At 42.4% G+C, this 22,667-nt stretch overlaps 1 protein-coding gene across 3 annotated transcripts in view; it reads left to right on the top strand.

Annotated features, from left to right (window-relative positions):
• Window positions 1-22,667, top strand: part of c14h20orf96 (chromosome 14 C20orf96 homolog) — a 49,772-nt gene that overhangs the window by 5,789 nt on the left and 21,316 nt on the right. For 2 of the 3 annotated variants that reach the window (XM_041204904.1, XM_041204902.1), the window contains exons 2-5: window positions 5,879-5,959; window positions 10,677-10,854; window positions 18,843-18,970; window positions 21,757-21,915. In XM_041204904.1, the coding sequence (XP_041060838.1) occupies window positions 5,894-5,959; window positions 10,677-10,854; window positions 18,843-18,970; window positions 21,757-21,915 (531 nt within the window). In that variant the 5' untranslated portion in view covers window positions 5,879-5,893. Of the gene's footprint in view, window positions 1-5,878; window positions 5,960-6,130; window positions 6,159-10,676; window positions 10,855-18,842; window positions 18,971-21,756; window positions 21,916-22,667 lie in introns of those variants that run through there. The other variant, XM_041204903.1, reaches the window with a different exon arrangement.

Genomic DNA, 22,667 nt, shown 5'->3' with positions numbered 1-22,667 from the left:
GATGATGTGGGGGTAACCACGTACCAGAAGCCTGCAGATTTAAGGAGGCAGAATGCCATTACTGCCACAAAAAAGGGCATGTAATAATGCAATTGAAAAGGCCAATCAGACAGCAGATAAAGATGATTGTAGTGCACAATATAACAGAACCAGAACCTGCTGATATTGATATCTATTCCCTATACAATGTCAAAGCAGTAAAAACTGAACCAATAGCCGTCAACCTTCAAGTGAATGGGAAGCCTCTAGTCATGGAGGTCAACACGGGAACTTCGACCATAGTTGTGGGAGAACACATTTAATTACCTAAGTGAAATTTCCCAGCCACTAAAGCTGGAGCAAGCCATGACTCAATTGAAGGCATACACTGGAGTGTCAATACAGGTAAAGGGCCACAAATCGCCACAATACCTGTGTCTTATAGGCAACAGACAGCCCAGCTTCCAGTGATCATTGTAACAGGTGAAGGATCTAGTCTTCTAGGCTACAACTGGTTAAAAGAAATTAAGCTCAACTGGTCAGAAATATTTCAAATGCGAACAGGAAGAATTCCTGAGCTGTTAAGGAAGTACGACAGTGTATTTCGTGGTGAACTGGGAAAGATAAAAGGCTTGCAAGCAAAAATATATGTAGATCCAGAGGTGACACTCCAGTTCCTTACAGCCAGACTTGGGCCTTATGCCCTAAAGGAGAAGGTGGATGCAGAATTGTACCACTTAAAGAAGCTAGGCATCATCCAGCCAGTCCACTTTTTGGAACAGGCAATGCCCTTAGCCCTGTGATGAAACCAGATCAAACTATTCGCATTTGCGGAGACTACAAATTAACTGAGCAAGGCTGCTAAACTGGATAAGTATCCTATCCTGAGGATAGAAGATTTGTACGCTAAGCTAGCTGGAGGAAAATCCTACACCAAACTGGACATGAGCCGTGCATACCAACAGCTGGAGGGTATGTAATCATCAACACACACAAGGGCTTGCATTAATACACCGAAGGGTAGGCATGTATATCATCTGCCTGTGCAATCTTCCAAAGGACCATGGAAATCCTATTGCAAGGACTTCCCCAAGTAGTAGTATATCTGGATGAAGTCCTGATGACATGATCAACAGAAGCCAAACATTTGGCCAACCTAGAAGCGGTTTCTAGAAGATTTTTGGAAGCTGGTTTATGATTGAAGAAAGAGAAGTGTACTTTCCAAGCGACTGAAATCACTTCATTAGGTCATTGAGTGGATGTCCAGGGGTTGCATCCAGTAGAGGAGAAAGTAAGGGCAGTCAGGAGGAGCCCTCGCCTACCAGTGTCACTGAGCTTGAATCTTTTTTGGGCACGATAACTTATTACAGTTACTTCTTGCCAAACTTGTCAACAGTGTTAGTCGCTTTACACTTATTATTGGAAACAAACCATCGTTGGACATGCAAGGCACAACAAGAAGCCTTCATAAAAGTCAAGAAGCTATTACACTCCTCATGTCTAATAGTACATTATGGCCTATCAAAAGAATTAATATTAACCTGTGATGCATCTCCTTAGTGTGGGAGCTGTGTTCCAAGATGGTTTCAAGAGACCATAAGGCTGTGTCTCCAGAGCCCTCTCTGCAGCTGAAAAGGGTTATTCACAACTTGAGAAAGTAGGTTTATCTGTAATATTTGGAGTCAAGGAATGCCATCAGTATTTGCACGGTCGACATTTTACCAAACTGTCCGATCATAAGTCACTAATGGGTTTATTTAGTGAAGACAAAGCAATTCTGCTGATAGCCTCAGCCAGAATTCAATGGTGGGCTTTGATTTTTCTGTGTATGAGTACACCTTCATGCACTGTCCTGGTGTGCACATTGCAAATGCAGACACATGCAGTCTTCTTCCTTTACCAGATAGTATTGTACATGCTCCAGTGCCACAGAAAGTTGCACTTGTATTAAATTTCTTGGACCCTTCACCAGTCTATGTGAAGCAAATAAAGAATTGGACAAACAGGGACCCGATTTTGTCAATAGTCCGAGACCAGGTATTGCAAGGATGGCTCAATTCACCAGTGTCTTAAGAGATAAGACCGTTCCATGTCTGTAAAACAGAGTTAAGTTGTCAAGATGGAAACCTGTTGTGGGGATCGAGAGTTGTCGTCCCTTCACAAGGAAGAGAACCACTCTTGACAGAACTTCATGGTGTGTATCCAGGCATTTGGAAGATGAAGATGATGCTTGCACGAAGCTATGTCTGGTGGCCAGGTATAGACCGTGATCTAGAAAGAATGGTTAAACACTATCTCCAGTGTCCGCAACAACAGAAGTTGCCCGTTTCAGCTCCACTCTATCCATGGGAGTGGCCTGGTTGACCCTGGGTTAGAATACGTACAGACTATATAGTCCATTTTTAGGTACCATGTCTTTATTGATCATCAATACACATCCATCCACTTAATGCACATGAAGTTAGATTACTGATTATTGTGTGCAACTACTGAAAGCTGCGCCAGTATTTTAGTATACATGACCTACTGGAAGTCATTATTTTGGATGATGGTACTGTCTTCTAGTGCAGAATTTGAGGCTCTTTAGTTTAAATGAAATTAAGCATATCAACCCTCATCAAATGGGTTAGCTGAAAGAACAGTGCAAACTTTCAAATCAGGAATGAAGAAGTTATCCTAGGGCACTTCAGAAACTCAAATTTCAAGTTTTCTACCTGCTTTTATCGTATGACTCCTCATGCAATACAGGTTCAACATTGTCTGAATTACTGATGAAATGCCGCCTTCGTACGAGGTTAAATGTGGTGTTGCAAACTTAAGAGTGGAAGTAGAGAATAACCAGAGTAGTCAGAAAATGAACCATGATATTCCTAGCAAAGCTCAAAGATTTACTGTGGGAGATAGTCCATTTCCAAAATTCTGCATGAAAACTTGAGTCGGGTTCCAGGTATAATCGTCTCTGAAACAGGACCTTTGTCGTTCCAAGTGGAAGACTGGATTGTTCGAAAACATGTGGATCATCTAAGAAGTAGAGAAACATTCCGACAACCAGCTATTCCACCTGTAATTGATGTCGAATCTTTAATCCCTGAGGTGACAGATTGATTTACAATAGACATACCTGATGTCTCTGAATTACCTAATCCTGAACTGCCACTGTCTAAGGCTGTCCCTGCCGCTGCAGTTCCCGATCATGTCGATCCAGTGGGAGAATCTCAAGTGATAGTTACATCACTCTAATCGAATTAGAAAACTACCTCAAAGTCTTAATCTTTAATCACATGACCTGTGTATATATATATAAATGTTGTGGGTTAAGTATTCTTTGTAAATAGGAAATGTAAAAAATACTAAAGGGGAGAAAATGTAGTGACTGTAGGTATAACCTTTCCTACTGCCTTTAGGGGTCAACAGAAGTTGAGCTCGACGTATGAGCCCTAAGTGTGGCTAATCTTGGGGGCGGAGCTTTCAAGTCATGGACTTGGTTCAAGCATGTAGCTTCTAAACGAGCCCTCTGCAATAGTTATCTGCTTCAAGTAAGAAACCTCTCCGGTACATGAAGTTCATTACAAAGACATTCCTTAAAACCTACCTCTTAGACCAGCAGTCAGTAACTGCTCAAAAGTGGTGTGCGAAGTCTTCATTTATTCAACCTGGGTTTTGTGTGCCAATAATGAATTTAACGTTTATAAGCTCACTGTATATAATTAAGCTATTGTTTTATGTCAAGTAAATAAGGTTTTTAAAATGCTAAAGAAGCTCCATTTTAAAATTAAATTAAAATGCAGATCTTTGCTGTTTAGTGTGATCCTTGCCCTTGCTCAGTTTTCCAATGTACAGCATGCATTCAGATACTTTAAGCCACACACGGCTTCTGAGTGATCAGTTATTAGCCGGCTCTGAGAGGGACAGAGGACTGACTTCACGTGTGAAAATACCTGTTCACACAGGTGTGTGGATCCAAATACTGAAAGAATTGTGAATGCAATTTTCTTCATACAGTTAAATTTCGCTGCAGGGACGTCCAGCAGGTCAGAACAGAGGCCCCATCATCCCTCTCAGTAGCTTGAAGTGCACTCTGCAGATCTTTAAACTTTTGATATCCACAATTCCGCTTCGTCAAGAAGGGTTTATTTGTGCTTCATTTGAAAATGTCGTTGAGCATTTGATGTGCAGCAAACAACATTTTCACAACAGAAAGCACAGACAGTACGGTCCTTCTTTTAAATAACTCATCTGTCCAATAAGGCTGAAATGAACAGACATCTAACTTTGCTTTCTTAGGAGCTGATGTTTCATCAAATGTGGCCCTCAATTTATGGTAAAAAAAAAATCAGGACAGATGGCACACACAACATCAAACACAGTTCCATATTGTGCTACTGATATAAGCAGCAAATCGGGACTTAGATATCCCAGTAATGAATAAAATTCAAGCATTTACTATTTAAATTCTATACATTGATAAAAAAATGTAACAGACCTTCTTGGGATAAGTAAGTGATAAAATATTAGATTTAGAACTTTTCGTGACCTTAGTTGGCTGAGCAGTGTGAGCGCTACTCAAAATCATCTGCCACGCGTCTGATAGGTTGCCAATCCCTTCTTAAACCAAGCTTTTGGTAATCTAATCTAATATCTCTTCTTGTAGCTAAGTGTCATATTTTATTTAATAGTGTTCCTGTGAAATGCCTTTGGAAATTTTACAACGTTTTTCTCTATATAGATAGCGTTAATGGTACCAGCAGCAGTGTCGTCATTGTCAGTGGGACGGTGGCAGATACAAACCCTGTGACTGTGAATCTATGAACTCTCAATATACTGTATTATATGTGTGATGATAGATGTATATTTTTATTTTTGTGATTATGTTGTCTGTGTTGAAAGCTGTGGGTGTGTGTCCAGAGTAAATTAAACAGGGGGTTGTTTACCAGAGACGGGTTGTCTGTGAGTCCTAAGAGATGGAAAGTTAAAGGTGTTAGGTTTGTGCATTTGTAATGAGAAGTTATGGTGGGTTTGAATTACAAGTAAATAGGTTGGATCTGAAATTTGCATTGAGATAACTTGAGAAATTGGTTTTTCCCACTGTTGAATTTCAAAAGGGAGTTGAGAGGTGAGCGGGAACATCTTACAGGGGTTCCATGAGTAAACAGGGGAAGGTATATTAAATTTTGTGACCCAAAAGTAGAGGCCAAATTGAAAACATGAAAGATTTTTATATTTGGCGAAGTTGAGTTTCAAAAAGGTGTTTGAGGACAATGGAACCTGAGACAAAAGGGGAAAAAGATATTTAAGGAGAGGGTTGTTTAACTGTAGAGAGTTGATGTGGGGGGATGCCCACTTAAGACAGCTTATATGTGCTGGAGTGCTGAAAAGCTGTGAAAGATTTAAATTGAAGAAAGCAACTTAGTGCTAAGCCAGGATAGCCTTTGTTTGAGGAAACAGTTTGTTCCTGAACCCCCTTTTGGAATTCCACATCAGAGTAGAAGTGTCTGAGAAAAGCCGTGAGGTGTACCTTTATTAAAGTGATAACAATTCCTTGACTTGGGTAATATTTACTCCATTTTTATGGTTAAAAAATCTAAAAGGTATTTAATTGTGTACTTTTAACCAAACATGTTTTTTGGGGAGAGTTCTGTTAAGACTGTCTTAACTGTGTAACTTTCATCTTGCGTGCTTAAGTTTTCTTTAGAATTTTAAGAAAATAAAAGATTTATTATAAAGGTGTTACTGGCATTCTATGCTTTTGAGGTCAGTAGTTCTTCCTCCTTGTTTTCACAATTTAAAAAAAGTGTTTATGATCAACAAGACAGACTTCACTCAGGAGTCTGGCTTGCTCAGCAATAACGTCAGCTGTGGTCATCACAAATGTTTGATCATTTGCTCTATTTATCCACAGGACCTTTGAACCAAGATGGCGACAATGATCGAAAGCAATACCTGTATTGTAAAATCCTTAGAAAAGGAATTTGATATGATAGTAAGTATCAAGAGTAATAATGTTGTAATTTGTTGACATATTTTAAATTAAATCACAGAATCTCACAGTGCAAAAGAGGTCCATTAAGTCTGCGCCGACACGTGAGAAACACCTGACCTACCTACCTACCTACGTAATCGCATTTACCAGCATTTGGCCCAAAGCCTTGAACGTTATGACGTGCCAAATGCTCATCCAGGTACTTTTTAAAAGATGTGAGACAAACTGCCTCCACCACCCTCCCAGGCAGTGCATTCTAGACCATTACCACCCTCTGGGTAAAAAAGTTCTTCCTCACATCCCCCCCTAAACCTCCTGCCCCTCACCTTGAACTTATGTCCCCTTGTGACTGCCCCTTCAACTAAGGGGGAACAGCTGTTCCCTATCCACCCTGTCCATGCCCCTCATAATCTTGTACACCGTGATCAGTCTTCTCTGCTCCAACAAAAACAACCCAAGTTTATCCAACCTCTCTTCAAAACTTAAATGTTTCATCCCAGGCAACTTCCTGGTGAATCTCCTCTGCACCCCCTCCAGTGCAATCACATCCTTCCCATAATGTGGCAACCAGAACTGCACACAGTACTCCAGCTGTGGCCTCACCAAGGTTCTACACAACTCCAACATGACCTCCCTACTTTTGTAATCTATGCCTTGATTGATAAAGGCAAGTGTCCCATATGCCTTTTTCACCACCCCACTAACATGCTCCTCTGCCTTCAGAAGGTCCCTTTGTTCCTCAGAACTTCCTAGTGCCATGCCATTCATTGAATACTTCCTTGTCAAATTACTCCTTCCAGAGTGTATCACCTCACACTTTTCAGGGTTAAATTCCATCTGCCACTTATCTGCCCATTTGACCATCCCATCTATATCTTCCTGTAGCCCAAGACACTCAACCTCACAGTTAACCACCCAGCCAATCTTTGTGTCATTCGCAAACTTACTAAACCTACCCACCACATAGTCATCTATGTTGTTTACATAAATGACAAATAATAGGGAACGAGCAGAGATCCCAGTGGTACGCCACTGGACACTGACTCCCAGTCACCAAAGCATCCTTTTGTCATCACCGTCTGCCTCCTACAGCTAAGCCAATTTTGAATCCACCTTATCAAACTACCCTGTATCCCAAACAAAAACAGAATTACCTGGAAAAACTCAGCAGGTCTGGCAGCATCGGCGGAGAAGAAAAGAGTTGACGTTTCGAGTCCTCATGACCCTTCAACAGAACTGTCTCCCATGTGCCTTTGCCTTCTTTATAAGTCTCTCATCTGGAACCTTGTCAAAGGCTTTGCTGAAATCCATATAAACTACATCAACTGCACTACCCCCACCTACACACCTAGTCACCTCCTCAAAAAATTCAATCAAATTTTTTAGGCTTGACCTCCCTCTGACAAAGCCATGCTGACTATCCCTGATCAAACCTTGCCTCGCCAAGTGGAGATAGATACACTCCTTCAGAAATTTCTCCAATAGTTTCCTGACCACTGATGAGAGACTCACTGGCCTGTAGTTCCCTGGCTTATCTCTACAACCCTGCTTAAATAGCAGAACCACATTAGCTGTTCTCCAGTCCTCTGGCACTTCCCCCGTGCCCAGAGAGGAATTAAAAATTTGGGTCAGAGCCCCTGCGATCTCATCCCTTGCCTCCCTCAGCAGTCTGGGACACAAATCATCCGGACCCGGAGATTTGTCCACTTTTAAGCCTGTCAACACCTTGTCACTCCCTATATCAATTTGCTCAAGAACCTCGCACCCTCTCTCCCCGAGTTTGATACCTTCATCCTCATTCTCTTGGGTGAAGACGCATGTGAAGTATCCGTTCAACCCTCTAGTGATGTCCTCTGGCTCCACCCATAGATTGCCCCCTTGGTCCCTTATGGGCCCTACTCTTTCCCTGGTTATCCTCTTCCCATTGATATACTTATAGAATATCTTGGGATTTTCCCTACTTTTACCAGCCAGAGCTTTCTCATATCCCCTCTTTGCTCTCCTAATTGCTTTCTTAAGCTCCACCCTGCACTTTCTATGCTCCACTAATGCCTCCACTGATTTGCTTCCCTTGTACTTGCTAAAAGCCTCTCTTTTCCTTCTCATCATATCCTGAATATCCCTGGTCATCCATGGTTCTCTGGACTTGTTACTCCTTCCTATCACCCTAGAAGGAACATGTTGAGCCTGTACCCTCCCCAATTCCTTTTTGAATGCCCCCCACTGCTCCTCTGTAGATTTCCCCACAAGTAGCTGTTCCCAGCCTACCTTGGCCAGATCCTGCTTTATTTTACTAAAATCCGCTCTCCCCCAATCCAAAACATTTTTTTGCAACTTGTCTCTTTGTCCATAACAAGCTTAAATTGCACCATCTTGTGGTCACTATCACTAAAATGCTCTCTCACCACCACCTCAGCCACCTGTCCGGCTTCCTGGAGACACCATCCTGGAGTCACGTTGATGGCCACAGTAGCGCCGATCTGTTCCCCTGACTATAGAATCCCCTATTACTATTGCTCTTTCTCTCTTCCTTCCCTCCCGTACAGACAAGCTGCTTGTGGTGCCAGAAGCTTGGTTCTGTCTGCACTCCCTGGAGGAACTAGTGCCCTCATCAGCCTCCAAAGTGGAATACCGATTTGCGAGTGGGACCCCAGAGGCCCCTGAACTGCCTGCCTGTTTCTCTTGGACTGCCTGGTGGTCACCCATTCCCTTCCTTCCTCAAGTCCCTTCAGCTGCGGTGTGACCACCTCTCTAAATGTGCTATCCACGATGCTCTCAGACTCGCGGATGCTCCAGTGTCCCCAGCCGCCGTTCCAGCTCTGAAACCCGAGCTTCCAGGAGCTGTAGCTGTACGTACTTCCTGCACACGTGCTGGTCCCGGGCACTGGAAATGTTCCCAGCTTCCCACATGGAGCATGAGGAGCACACCATGGCAGTGAGCTCTCCTGCCTTGACTTACCCCTTTAAATTAAACATTGAAAATCAATTACCCTAGGGCCCTTCTTTCCTGATCCTTGTTACTACAGAATATACAAACTATAGACCACAAAAGACCTTAAACTATAAGCAATAAAAGTAGTAAGTACTTATCCGACCTTACCCACTACTTACCAGTCATTTCTTTCCCTTGTAGCCTCTTCTACTGCAGCAGGGCAAGACCACTCTGAAGATTTAAGAAGATAGCAAAGAAAAAGTGCAAAGAGCACCTCTTCCCCTATGTACCAAATTCCCACTGTGCGCCAAATTGCCAATACCCACATTCACTCTGGCTTTGTCTCACTCACAGTGAGCTCTCTCCCCTGTTCGTGTGCAAGCTCACTGTGTAGCGTGCTTCTAAATAGTCCCTTTCTTAAATAGAGCTGAGATAACTATCACTAGTTAAGCTTCAAATAGTAATCAACAGCTATTCAGGCCCTAATCGGGCTTCAGGTGATTGACAGCTAACTGCCACACAGTCAGCTGAGTCAGCTACCTTACCAACCTTTTAACTAGACTACCGAACTTACAAAAATTAAAGAGAAAGACTTACCAGTTCAATTCCCACTGTGCACCAAATTGCCAATACCCACACTCACTCTGGCTGTGTTTCACTCAGGATGAGCTTTCTCCCCTGTTCACATTCCCAAGGCTTTGAAAGACTGGGAATAACATTGCACACTTGTACTACTTTATTGAGATTGCTAGTTTCATTTTCACAGTGCATTTGATGATTGTGTGACTAACAACAGCATCTTGGGCCTCTCACTGACCAGATGTGGTACGATAGCAGAAGTCATAATTTTTCTCAACCATTAGAAAAACTACATGGCACTTGGTATTCAAACTACTTCCCCTGATTATTGAAGCCGAAATCCAACTAGTAAGTACAGTTCCAGATCTGAAAGAAGAAAAGATTTATATTTATAAAGCACCTTTCATAATCACAGGATACCCAAAAGTGCTTTACATCCCAAGTACTTTTGAAGGGCAATCACTGTTCTAATGTAAGAAACATGGCAATCAATCGAAATGTGATAATGACCAGATAATCTATATTTGTGAGGTTGGTTGAGGGATAAATATTGACCAGAATACCAGACTCCTCTGCTTTCCTTCAAAAAATGCAATGGGATCTTACACATACTGCACTGATTTTTGTGTTCAAGTGCTGAAGTTTGGATTTAGTTCTTTGACAACCTGAATAGGCTTCATTTGTAAGGCAGCTGTACCCATTTGAGTTAGAGTATAATTAGCTCTTCTGTCGTCACCATAGCAGTTCCCACTGTCAGATCAATTCTCCCCTTGCTGTCCTGCAAGTTAGACTGTACAATATAAAGTAGACCTGGTATCCTTTGTAAACTGCTTTTTATTAGGCTTTATATCTATAAATGGCATGCACAATATTTCTCCATGGAGTATTAGTTATATTCCATACATGAGCAAGCTCACTATAACCTACATCTAGAGGAAATCTTATATTTCACTTTTATAGCCAACTGACCAAGCAAATTGAGCTTGAAATTGTCAATTCCCATCCAAAGGCCTCTCCTCCAATCATGCAGCACTCTGTTAGCACTTCACTCAAATACCTACTAGTTTACGCACCCAAGTTAAGGAAAGACGTTTGAACCTTCTAATTCAGATCAGAGTAAGCCAACCTGATACGGGATCACTTTTTTTAAATTCATCTGTTAAAACACCTCTCTAACTGCTCTTACTTTCTGCATTTTTTTTTTAGGATTATAGTCAGTGGGAGAGAACAGATAGACATGGAAGGAGTCGCAGTGCACAGACTTCTTCACTTCCACCCATCAAGTGGTCACCAGAAGCTTTAGGAAATCACTGGGCGATTGTGAAGAAAGACAGGGAAAAATCAGCAGCATATCGTGCTCCTCAACAGCAGAACAAGTCAGAAGGTATTCTTCAGTTTTTGGGCCTTCATCGCATCTGTTCTGATGCTGCTACCTTCCACAATGGGGTTTCTGACATGTGTTCCTTTTTCCTCAAGCGAGGATTCTCTCTTCCACCCCCCACCCCCCCCACCAACACTGTTTGACAGAGCCCTCAACTATGTCCAACCCATTTCCCACACTTCTGCTCTTACCCATTCCCCTCCCTCCAAGGACCGCAATTGGGTTCCCCTTGTCCTCACTTCCCACCCCACCAGCCTCTGTATTCAAAGGATTATCCTCCACCATTTCCACCAACTCCAGCATGATGCCAAGACCAAACACGTCTTCCTCTCCCCTCCTCTTTCAGCTTTCCAAAGTTTCCTCTGGGACTCCCTGCTCCACTGCTCTATCACCCCCAATACTTCGTCACCTTCCCATAGGAGGTGTAACACCTGCCCTTTTACATCCTGTCTCCCCACTAACCAAGGTCCCAAACACTCTTTCCAAGTGGAGCAATGATTTACTGTACTGCTTTCAATTTAGTCTATTGTATTTGCTGGTCCTGTACAATGGGGAGACCATACGCAGACTGGGGGGTAACCGTTTTGCGGAACACCTCTGCTTAGTCCGCAAGCATGACCCTAAGCTTCTGGTTGCTTGCCATTTTAATTCGCCACCTTGCTCTCGCACACATTTCTGTCTTTGGCCTGTTGCTGTGTTCTATGAAGCTCAACACAAGCTTTAGAAACAGCACCTCCTTCTGATTCAGCACTTTCCATCCTTCTGGACTGAATATTGAGTTCAACGACTTCAGGCCTTGAATTCTGTCCCTCATTTCGAATTTTGTTTTTTGCCAAGTGCCAATCTGCTGCTTGTTTTCATGTTTTTGCTTTCAGACAGAGCTGATCTTTATTCTGCCTTTAATATCTACTCTGGACCAATGCTTTGTTTCTTTACTACTAATATTACCGCTCCCTTTGTCTTTTGTTCCATGACACCTTTGTTATTTAATCTCTCCCACCCTCTACCTTATGCCAGACCTTCTCTTTTGTTCTATTTCCCCCTTCTTACTCTCTTTCCTCCCGTCACCCCCGTCAACAGCATAAAACTCACCACATTTCAACCTCCCTTCAGTTCCAAAGAAAAATCATTCAACTCAATGTTGACTCTGCTCCTCTCTCCATCGATGCTACCAGACTTGCTGAGTATTTCCAGTACTTTCTGTTTTTATTTCAGAAGATATTTTGAATTCCAAGACTGCCTGGAGGCATTGGGAAATTCCAGTCTTCCTGTTCTGACAGCTTTGTTTTAACTCATGCTAAAATAAACACAATATGACAGTAATAAAACTGTTTGGATAATAGGAATATTGTTGAAAAAAGAAACATGTCGAAATTTTTCATCTTCCACTCATCAGGACACTGCAAGAAAACATCTTTATATTGGTGGTCTTGCAAAGTGTCCTTATGAGTGCAAGATGAAAAACTTCAACATGTCTCTGTTTTCAGCAACACGAAAGTTCTGTGCTACCAACGACTATTTGGCAATACTGATGCCTAGTACAAAAATTCTACACGTTATCTCCTCTTAGACAGCCAAAGTGTTCACAAGATAATTATGGACAAGGTAGGCTAATGGGCCCATCTTTGTTCATATTAGAGATAGTTTAAGTAAGTTATATTATTTGTGGGTGTTAGGAATGTGTTTTAGCTTTAATGTTTAAGTTTGACTTTTATTTCTGTATCTGTGTTAAGATCAAATTGAGTTTCACTTGAAAAAGTGCTTGCATTTCTAATGAGAGTTTTATGATTTGCAGCTAAATTAAACAAACGAGTAGAGAAACTGGGCTGTTGCCGAGCAACATGGCTCCAGAGAAGTAGGTCCCTCCCACACAAGAAACTAGAAACAGCAGCTTGATTTGGAAGCTGTTTGATTTCAGTTGATTTTTTAAAGTAGCTGCCAGGAGAAACTGGAGCAAAGAGGACAGAAAGCCAGTCCCAAGCTAAAGAAAAGACCCCAAAAATCCTAGGGAGTGGAACAGGAGAAAGACTAGAAGGTCTTCTTGGGACAAAGAGAAGGGCAAGAACCTGGAAAAGGTCCTGTCAGTGAAGTTAAAGAGTGAGGGGCAGAGAGAAAGGCTCCAAGCTTCAAATTTAAAGAGACAAGCTGCAGAAAACAGATTTAAAGCAAGAACAGCTTGCAAGTAGCCAGAAGGTCCAAAGAGACAGCTAAAGGTTTGTAACTCTTTGCTATGGGCATGTGAAGCAGTGGTGTACTGTTGACAGCTAAATCAATGAGAGAGATTGTGGAAGACAGCTTGAATGCATATGGTGACCCATGGGAAAGGAACATCGGAAGGAGCATTCGAAGCCCTGGAGGTAAATCGTCGCAGAAGGTGCCTGAGAGAAAGCGTCTGTTTGGGAGAAGATTCCAAAGCAAGGTCTTGGACAGTGGAGATTGTAAACCCTCGTGTGAAAGACAGAGTGTGCAGTGAGAGCAGTTGGCCACGGTGTGGCGAGCGTCTGGGGGGAATTGAGGAGAGATCCATAGCATCTGGTTGAGGTGGTTGAGGTCAATTAGTTTCAGATTGTGGTCTGTCTGACCACATGATGTCTATTGGTTTACATAGACTGTGTACTTACTGTGAACATTAGAGTATAAGATGGTTTTTGTAACTTGCATTATCCTTACAAATCTGTATATATCTGTAAAGATATACGTGTGGGTGAAGAAGTATTGTAATATAGTTCATCTTTTCTTGTTAAATAAATGTTTTATTCTTTTGTTAAAAGTTCATTAGCGGACTCTGGTTCAGTGGTCACTCTCCATGTATCTAAACAAACAAATTAAAAGTTAGGATCTATCAAGCTGGGTTCCACTCTGGGACCAGGCTTGTCCAGGGGCAACCTCAGCTGGGATTGTAACAGTTCATTCATCTGGAAAAACCCTCCAGCTTCCACTTCTCCCCACTGCCCTGCACTCCCATTTCAACATCTAATTTCTCCCTAAATGATTTCAATGATTTTTGCCTCCATTTTTCTGTCTTGAAGTGCTTTCCTGAGCTGATCATTATTTGTGTGAAGAGGAACTTCTTGAAATCAGTTCTTAAATTTACCTTTAACCATTTGTGATCTCTTTCCTTTCTCTTGAAATTTAATTTTAAAAGTATTCCAAATTTACCTTGGCTATTCCATTAAGCATTATATAAGATCATTTCCTCTTACTTGTTTTCAGCCTGACAAGCCCAAGTTTCTCCAATCTTACCTTATAACTCTGACATTAGGGACCAGCCCAGCAGCTCATCCCTGCACTGCCTCAACACCTTAAGGAACTAATTAAGTAGAGAAACAAAACTCCCTATTTAACATCATCCAACCCCGTGACCCTTTGATTGAGCTCTCTATACTCCTCTAAATCTGGCCCCTTGCGCATCCCTAATTTTAATCACTCCACTATTGGTGGCCATGCTTTCGGCTGCTCGGACTGCCTGGAGCAGAGTTCCTTCTAACTTCAAGGTGAGGTTGCTGCTGCTAATCCAAAGTCTCATTATTGACATAAATTGAGTTATGAATTTTTGATGATGGTTGAGGAAGGGATGTTTGTCAGGGCATCATAAGAACTTAGATAAAAGCAAAATACTTGGAAGAAGAGTAATACGGACTCGAAACGTTAACTCTTTTTCTCCCCACAGATGCTGTTTAGACCTGGGTTTTCCAGCATTTTCTGTTTTTTGTATCGTAAGAACTTCATACCCTCCTTCGAATAGTGCCTTGGAAACTTTAGCATTCACTAAAGTCATTGGGGAGGTGATGGCATAGTGATATTGTCGCTGGACTAATAATCTAGAGACCCAGAACTCTCTGGGGACCTGGGTTCAAATCCTGCCAAGGCAGATGGTGGAATTTGAATTCAATAAAAATCTGGAATTAAAAGAATTAAATTCTAATGATGACCATGAAACCATTGTTGATTGTTGTGAAAACCCACTAATTTCTTTTAGGGCCACAGCAATGATTTAAATTCCCTGTGAAATGCAAGCCACTCAGTTGTAACAAACCATTACAAAGTCACAAAAAAAAGGAGTGAAACAGGACCTAGGCAGCGGAAATGACAAAGGCAGTCGCAGCCCTGTTGACCCTGCAAAATCGTCCTCACCTTAATTGGGAGAGCTGTCTCACAGAACAGTCGTTCTCACAGAATTATACCTTACCGATAATGTCACCATCTCTGGGTATGTCCTATCCCACCGGTAGACAGACCCAGTAGAGTTGGCGGTACAGCAATGTACAGTTGGGAGGGAGCTGCCTTGGGAGTCCTCAACATCGACCCTGGACCCCGTGAAGTCTCATGGCATCACGTCAAACGTGCAAGGAAACCTCCTGCTGATTACCATGTACCGCCCACCCGCAGCTGATGCTCCTCCATGTTGAACATCACTTGGAGGAAGAACAAGGGTGCAGAATGTACTCTGGGTGGGGGACTTCACTGTCCAGCACCACTACTGACTGAGCAGGCCAAGTCCTAAATGATATAGCTGCTAGACTGCGGCAGGTGGTGAGAGAACCAACAAGAGGGAAAAATATACTTGACCTCATCCTCACCAACCTGCCTGCCACAGATGCATCTGTCCAGGACATATCGGTAGGAGTGACCACCGCACAGTCATTGTGGAGACGATGTCCTGCCTTCACACTGAGGATACTCTCCATCGTGTTGTTTGGCACTACCACTGTTCTAAGTGGGATAGATTTCGAACAGATCTAACAACTCAAGGCTGAGCATCCATGAGGCGCTGTGGGCCATCAGCAGCAGCAGAATTGTACTCAAAAACAACCTGTAACCTCATGGCTCGGCATATCCCCCACTCTACCATTACTATCAAGCCAGGGGATCAACCTGATTCAATGAAGACAGCAGGAGGCCATGCCAGTAGCAGCACCAGGCATACCTAAAAATGAAGTGTCAAACTGGTGAAGCTATAACACAGGACTACTTGCGTGCCAAACAGCATAACCGGCAAGTGATAGACAGAGTTAAGCGATTCCACAACCAGTGGATCAGATCTAAGCTCTGCAGACCTGCCACATCCAGTCGTGAATGGTGGTGGACAATTAAATGACTCACTGGAGGACGAGGCTCCACAAATATCCACATCCTGAATGATGGAGGAGCCCAGCACAACAGAGCAAAAGGTAAGGCTGAAGCATTCACAAGAATCTTCAGCCAGAAGTGCCAAGTGGATAGTCCATCTCGGCCCCCTCCTATGGTCCCCAGCGTCACAGATGCCAGTCTTCAGCCAACTCGATTCACGTAATATCAAGAAACGGCTGAAGGCACTGGATACTGCAAAGGCTAAGGGCCCTGACAATATTCCAGCAATAGTACTGAAGTCTTGTGCTCCAGAACTTGCCGCACCCCTAGCCAAGTTGTTCCAGTACACCTACAACATTGGCATCTATCCAGCTATGTGGAAAATTGCCCAGGTATGTCCTGTACACAAGAAACAGGACAAATCCAACCCAGCCAATTACCGCCCCATCAGCCTACTCTCAATCATTAGTAAAGGAAGGGGTCATCAACAGTGTTGTCAAGCTGCTCTTGCTTAGTAATAACCTGCTCACTGATGCCCAGTTTGGGTTCTGCCAGGACCACTCAGCTCCTGACTTCATTACAGCCTTGGCTCAAACATGGACAAAAGAGCTGAACTCCCGAGGTGAGGTGGGAGTGACTGCCCTTGATATCAAGGCAGCATTTGACTGAGTGTGGCATCAAGGAGCCCTAGCAAAACTGGAGTCAATGGGAGTCAGGGGGAAAACTCTCTGCTGGTTGGAGTCATACCAAGCACAAAAGAAGATGGTTGTGACTGTTGGAGGTCAGTCATCTCAGCTCCAGGACATCACCACAGGAGTTCCTCAGGGTAGTATCCTAGGCCCAACCATCTTCAGCTGCTTCCTCAATGACCTTCCTTCCAACATAAGGTCAGAAGTGGGGAGGTTCGCTGATGATTGCGCAATGTTCAGCACCATTTGCGACTTCTCAGTTACTGAAGCAGTCCATGTCCAAATGCAGTAAGACCTGGACAATATCTAGGCTTGGACTGACAAGTGGCATGTAACATTCACACCACACAAGTGTCAGGCAATGATCATCTCCAACAAGAGAGAATCCAACCATCGCCTCTTGAAATTCAATGGCATTACCTTTACTGAATCCCCCACTATCAATATCCTGAGGGTTACCATTGACCAGAAACTGAACTGGACTAGCCATATGGCTACAAGAGCAGGTCAGAGGTTAGGAATTGTGCAACAAGTAACTCACCTCCATACTCCCCGCTTGCCTGGATGAGTGCACGTCCCACAATGCTCCAGAAGCTGGACATTGTCCAGGGCAAAGCAGCCTGCTTGCTTGGCATTGCATCCATAAACATTCATTCCCTCCACCACTGACGCACAGTAGCAGCAGTGTGTACCATCCATAAGATGCACTGCAGCAATTCACCAAGGCTCCTTAGACAGCTCCTTCCAAACCCATGACCACTACCACCTCGAAGACCAAGGGCAGCAGATAGATGGGAACACCGCCACCTGCAAGCTCCCCTCCAAGTCACTCACCATCCTGACTTGGAAATATATTGCTGTTCCTTCACTGTCGCTGGGTCAAAATCTTGGAACTCCCTTCCTCACAGCACTGTGGGTGTACCAACACCACATGGACTGCAGCGGTTCAAGAAGGCAGCTCACCACCACCTTCTCAAGGGCAATTAGGGATGGGCAATAAATGCTGGCCCAGCCAGCAATGCCCACATCCTATGAATGAATTTAAAAAACTGGTCTGCAGAACAGACAGCTATATAGATTAATGTCTCAAAAGGAAAAAAAAATATTTTATAGAGTAGACTGTGTACACTTGGGGGCATCGTGAAGAGCTGACTGTCAAGTAAGTACTTTTGAAGTATGGTCAGTCTTGTAATGTAACGTCGGAAACAATTTGCACACAGCAGCAAGCCACAGACAGCAATTTCATAATGACTGGACGTTGGTTGAGGGATAAACATTAGCCAGGATGCTTAGGGTAACTCCCCTGCTCTCCTTTGAAATAGTTACATGGGATCTTTTTACGTAAGAGGGCAGACTTTGTGACCCGGGTGACAATGCAGTACCAACTTAGATTTCGTGCTCAAATCTCTTTATTAGGACTTGACCCCATAATCTTCTGAGTTCGAGGCTCTCATATCCAAAATACAAACAATAACGCACCTCCAAAGTATTGCACTGGTGTATCTGCTTAGATCATGAGCTGTGGAGCTCAAACCTGCAAATTTCTAACAAATGAGACCGGTTGATATTTGTTTCCTCATCGTGACTATAGATGTCAATTATGACTTAGCTTTGAACTTTAGTCTCCCACCTTGGTGGATGGCTCTGTTGCTGCCGCTTTCATGCTCCCCTATTGTGTGTGTATATATATATATATATATATATATATATATATATATATCTCCAAGGTATTTTATAGAGAAAAAGATACATTAAAAAATTGTTTGGCAGTTTCGTATCTTCCCGTCTTTTGTCCTGGTAAATTGTTTGGGACTTGCCCCATTTACCCTAGAATGGCCCTGCTGCAAATCACAGCACTTCCAGCTTCAGCCAAAAGATGACTTGATCACCAGTCAATAGCAGAAGATATTATTTAAACTTTAACACATCTTGGGGTAAGATGATTAACAACTTACAACAATGATTTCACTCTTGATGTCACTGCCTTTATAATAAGCTTATGGTTACCTGTTACCATAGCAAAAAAAAAATCCATGTTACCCCATGTTTCTAGCTGAATTGCATTTCAAAACACTTTGTGCTTGATGTAGCATAATGCACGAACTTTTGATCATTTAGTTCATTTATATGAAATTCAACCATTTTAACAGCAATGTTGACTTGACCTGCAGTACAATATCAACCTTATGCCAGTATCCGACGGGATAACCTGAAGACCTTGGTCTATGTTAGGTATGTTCCGGCCGAATATAGATCAGCTCTCTTCAAGCAAATGCAATTATCCCTGGCAGAAAAGAATTGTTGTAAGGGAGGATGATCCCTGCTATGTTGAAATGCAAAAAAAAATTGCTATACTTAAGGTAATTATTAATAATGCTATTACTGTTATAGTGTATAGACCTAGTACTACAAGTGTTTGCTGGATGTGAAAGAAAGTCTTGTATATTTTTTGCTTAATGTGTTTCCTCATAATATACGTGTGCGTGTCTGTGTGTCACTGGAGCGACCACACAGTAGAAAATGTACTTTTTGCCGAAGAGGTGTCCCTGCTGGAATTTGCTTCATATTTGGTTAATTGCCTGTCTGAGTGACCCAAGTAAGTCACCCAAGTGGTTGTTACTGGATCATGAGGATCCACCATGGAGCACATCACTCAGCCTGTCACTGTCCTCACCCACCATTCACACACCTGCATTACCATCAAGGGCCACCGGCTGGTGTACAGAGCTGCATTGCTGCCCAATTTTATTTTTTCCCTAAACCAGTGTACTGATTCCAATAAGCATCAAATAATTAGCGAAGCCTTTGGTTTGAAATTGTATCTGAACTACTCCATGGAAATCCACTGAATGAGAAGGAACTTCTTCCCTTTGTAAATTATTTAAAAACAAAGTTATATTCCCTACCATTTTCAATATACACCCATGGTATGTATTCCTATTAGTCTAACTTTTGACTTGTACTTTAATTTTCCATTAATACTTCTGTCTACTTGCTATTACCTACATTTCATATTGAAATGTAACATTTAATATTTCCTAAATCTATTAAGCTGTATGAACAAGGATTATTTTATGAATAATGTTTCAAGAGGGGCACCTTGATAGGATGTATTTCCAACATGTGCATTCAGTGTCAACATCAAGCTCTTGCAAGTTGATAAATACATCAATTAGCCATGGGAGAAAGGTTCTATCTTTCTTGGAAGTAAATCTTAAAGATTTCCCTCTGCTTTGCTCGCAAATAGTGCTCAAGAAATGTGTCCAATGCAGCAGAAAATTTGCTCATCTTTTGCTCCTTTACAGCATGCAAATCTCCCCCACGACCTTTCTGGTGTCAGCACCTGCAGGGTGTTACAGCAATGTAAATTTCACACAGATGAATGTCAAAGATTTTTTGCACTTAAAACTTCGCCCCAACAACACCGGGTTTGGTTCAGGGGCATTTTGTTTCTGGTAAAACTTGGTGGTCCTGATTCCACAAGGGTTCATTAGGCACTGTCTTAAGGGACATGCTGGTATTGTCAGAAAAGGTCTTTATTTTTGACCTGTTGAGTTCAAAGAAAAACGTTTTTGCTGCTTCAGTACTTGTTAGAATTATCGTCCCTTTACAGTTTGATGCCTGTGTTATTATATGTTCAGTTCTGTGCCACCTGCCCTTCTTGTAATCTCCATATTTAGAGGGAGACCACAAGACTCGTTGACAGCTGCTGAAGTTGCTCGCCTAAGCCACAAGTATTTATTTCTTTAAAGTAGGAAACCCTGTCTCCCCAGTTCCACACACCTGCTCCTCCTCCCCCAACCTACTCACACCATCTACCTGACCATACACTTGCTCCTTGCTATCTTGAATAAAGAGACAAAATCTCCTACTCAATCACCTTCCCTAGTTTTCCCTGTTCTTTTACCTCCTGCACCAGAGTGCTGCCCCTCATCAACTCTCGTCCAAGTTAGATAGCAGGGATGTACACACTGCTGCCACTACCTCAAGCCTGATGTACTGAAATAAACCAGGGGAGCAGAGACATCCAACTTTAGCTCCCCAGATGGAAAAATACATTTTGGTAGTTCAAAATATAAAACTGCAGCTGATCAATGAACGCGAGTTGAATTATTTCACTTGCATAATTTTGAGCAATCAGTGCAACTATTTTCCTATACAAAAGAAAAATACTCCTGCTGGGGCAAAGGTAGCTGAACAAATTGACTAGCGATGTGCATTCTCGCTGAGCACCAAGCAAGGAAAGCAGGAGAGGACCTGACCCCTCATTGCAGCTATGTGACATTTCCATATCACACTTCCATTCAACCATCAGGATTCTCCTTGCGCTAGTTTTAGCACACCGGATAACATGTTCACCTAAAATACTTTGCTATGCGTTTTAACTTTGTAGTTAATTATGTGATGAAGTTACTGTTGTAGTATTTGGAGTCCTAGAACTCCACAGAATCCTGAAATATGATCATTTCCTTCCATGTAAATCATCACCGCTCTACAAAATAATTCTCAAAGCACTTTGAAATGTTTCTCAGAAGCATAATAAGGTGTTTCTATGAACACAAGCTATTACTTCTCCTCTCTAGTAGTATTCTAAAATCTGCATAGAACCATTCTGTGCAAATCACTGCTTCCTCAGCTTCATTCCCTCTGGAGAAGTATATCCTATGAAAAACATACTGCCTTACTCAGGCTGATGAAAATTCCCTGTCAAGGCAAACAATTCCACACAGTAAGGAAGGGGAATTTGGAAGACGCATCACTTCTGGACTGCTTTTATGTGCATCAAAGCATCTGGTTATGGGAAATCTTTGGTAGGGGCCTGCAAGCAGATTGCATCAGTGAATTTGATTAACAGAGCAGTATAGCTTGGGTTATTCACACAGAATAGAGGCAAAAGAAATTAAGACACATCGGGTGTTACATTATAGAAGGAATGCACAGAGTTTTTTAAATTCTTTACAAATATAGGTGCCCTGGAATTCACAAGGTGTAAATCTGTGTTAAGGACATAAAGTGGGGAGATCGGGGCTTGGTTAAAGAAGTCCATTAAACCCCACCGCAGCTGGTCACTTTTTCAATTTCAACTCTTCACCTGAGCATCCATTTGTAGTTTGAAAGCCTCATGTTTAACCATACTGCTTCATAGTATCTAATAACAGCAAAGAAGAAGCAGATGGATGAGTGCAAGCAATATAGCAAGAACCTCCTGGATATGAACATGAAACTGGCAAAGGAAATGAAAGAGATGGATGAAGTTGCTATGAAAGATTCCAGAAACCTCCTGGTTCAGTACACCAAGTTTAAGGTATGTGACCGACTGTGTGCCGTGTGATATCCATTTGAGCACATTTCTTAGCTGTAAGTCTAAAAGACTAGAAGTTGTCTAATTCAAAATAGATAACCTGGTACTTCCCTCAGATTGAACTGTGATAGTTTTCCTCATTCATTTTTAGCCTGTCTGTGTTACGTTGCAATTTCTTGCTCCCAGACTCAGCCCCAGTGTGAAATGTGGAAGGTCAGTCAAACCTAACCATTCTATTGCATCTCATTGAAGAGTGAGATTGGCAAAGGCTAGGAGCTGGCTGCTTACCATTGAGTAAGTGGGAGTGTGTGGACCTCTGGTGAGAGACTAGCAAGAGAATAGGAACAGAAGTAGGTCATGGATATGACTGGAAAATACAAGCATTTAAAGAACCAAAGCATGTGTAATTTTAAAGAGCTGGAGTTGTCTCAGGGAAAAATAAGAGAATCAAATCTTTTTAATAGATCTAAGGAATTTGCATGGAAACTAGTGTACAAAATTGACATAAAATTAACTGTTTAATTAAACATCTAGTACCTGAATAAAAATAGGCTCAACACGCAAGACTCCCAAGCCAGGAGAATCAGCTGATTTGCTGGTGCCAAACAGAAAAGTGCACTCACGGCCCGAGTATTAACTTTAGTATGTCACCTTTTCAGCAGGCTGCAGAATGAGAGCTATGGTTTGTTTGTACCAGAATATTTTACAACAAGAAACTGTGAGCAGAATGGAGCAGAAATGAGTGTGGTTAAATT

The sequence above is a fragment of the Carcharodon carcharias genome, chromosome 14 (genome assembly GCF_017639515.1).
Source record: "Carcharodon carcharias isolate sCarCar2 chromosome 14, sCarCar2.pri, whole genome shotgun sequence".
Taxonomy (NCBI): Eukaryota; Metazoa; Chordata; class Chondrichthyes; order Lamniformes; family Lamnidae; genus Carcharodon; species Carcharodon carcharias.
The sequence above is the reverse complement of the archived record's forward strand: the minus strand, read 5'-3'. Positions and strand labels throughout refer to the sequence as shown.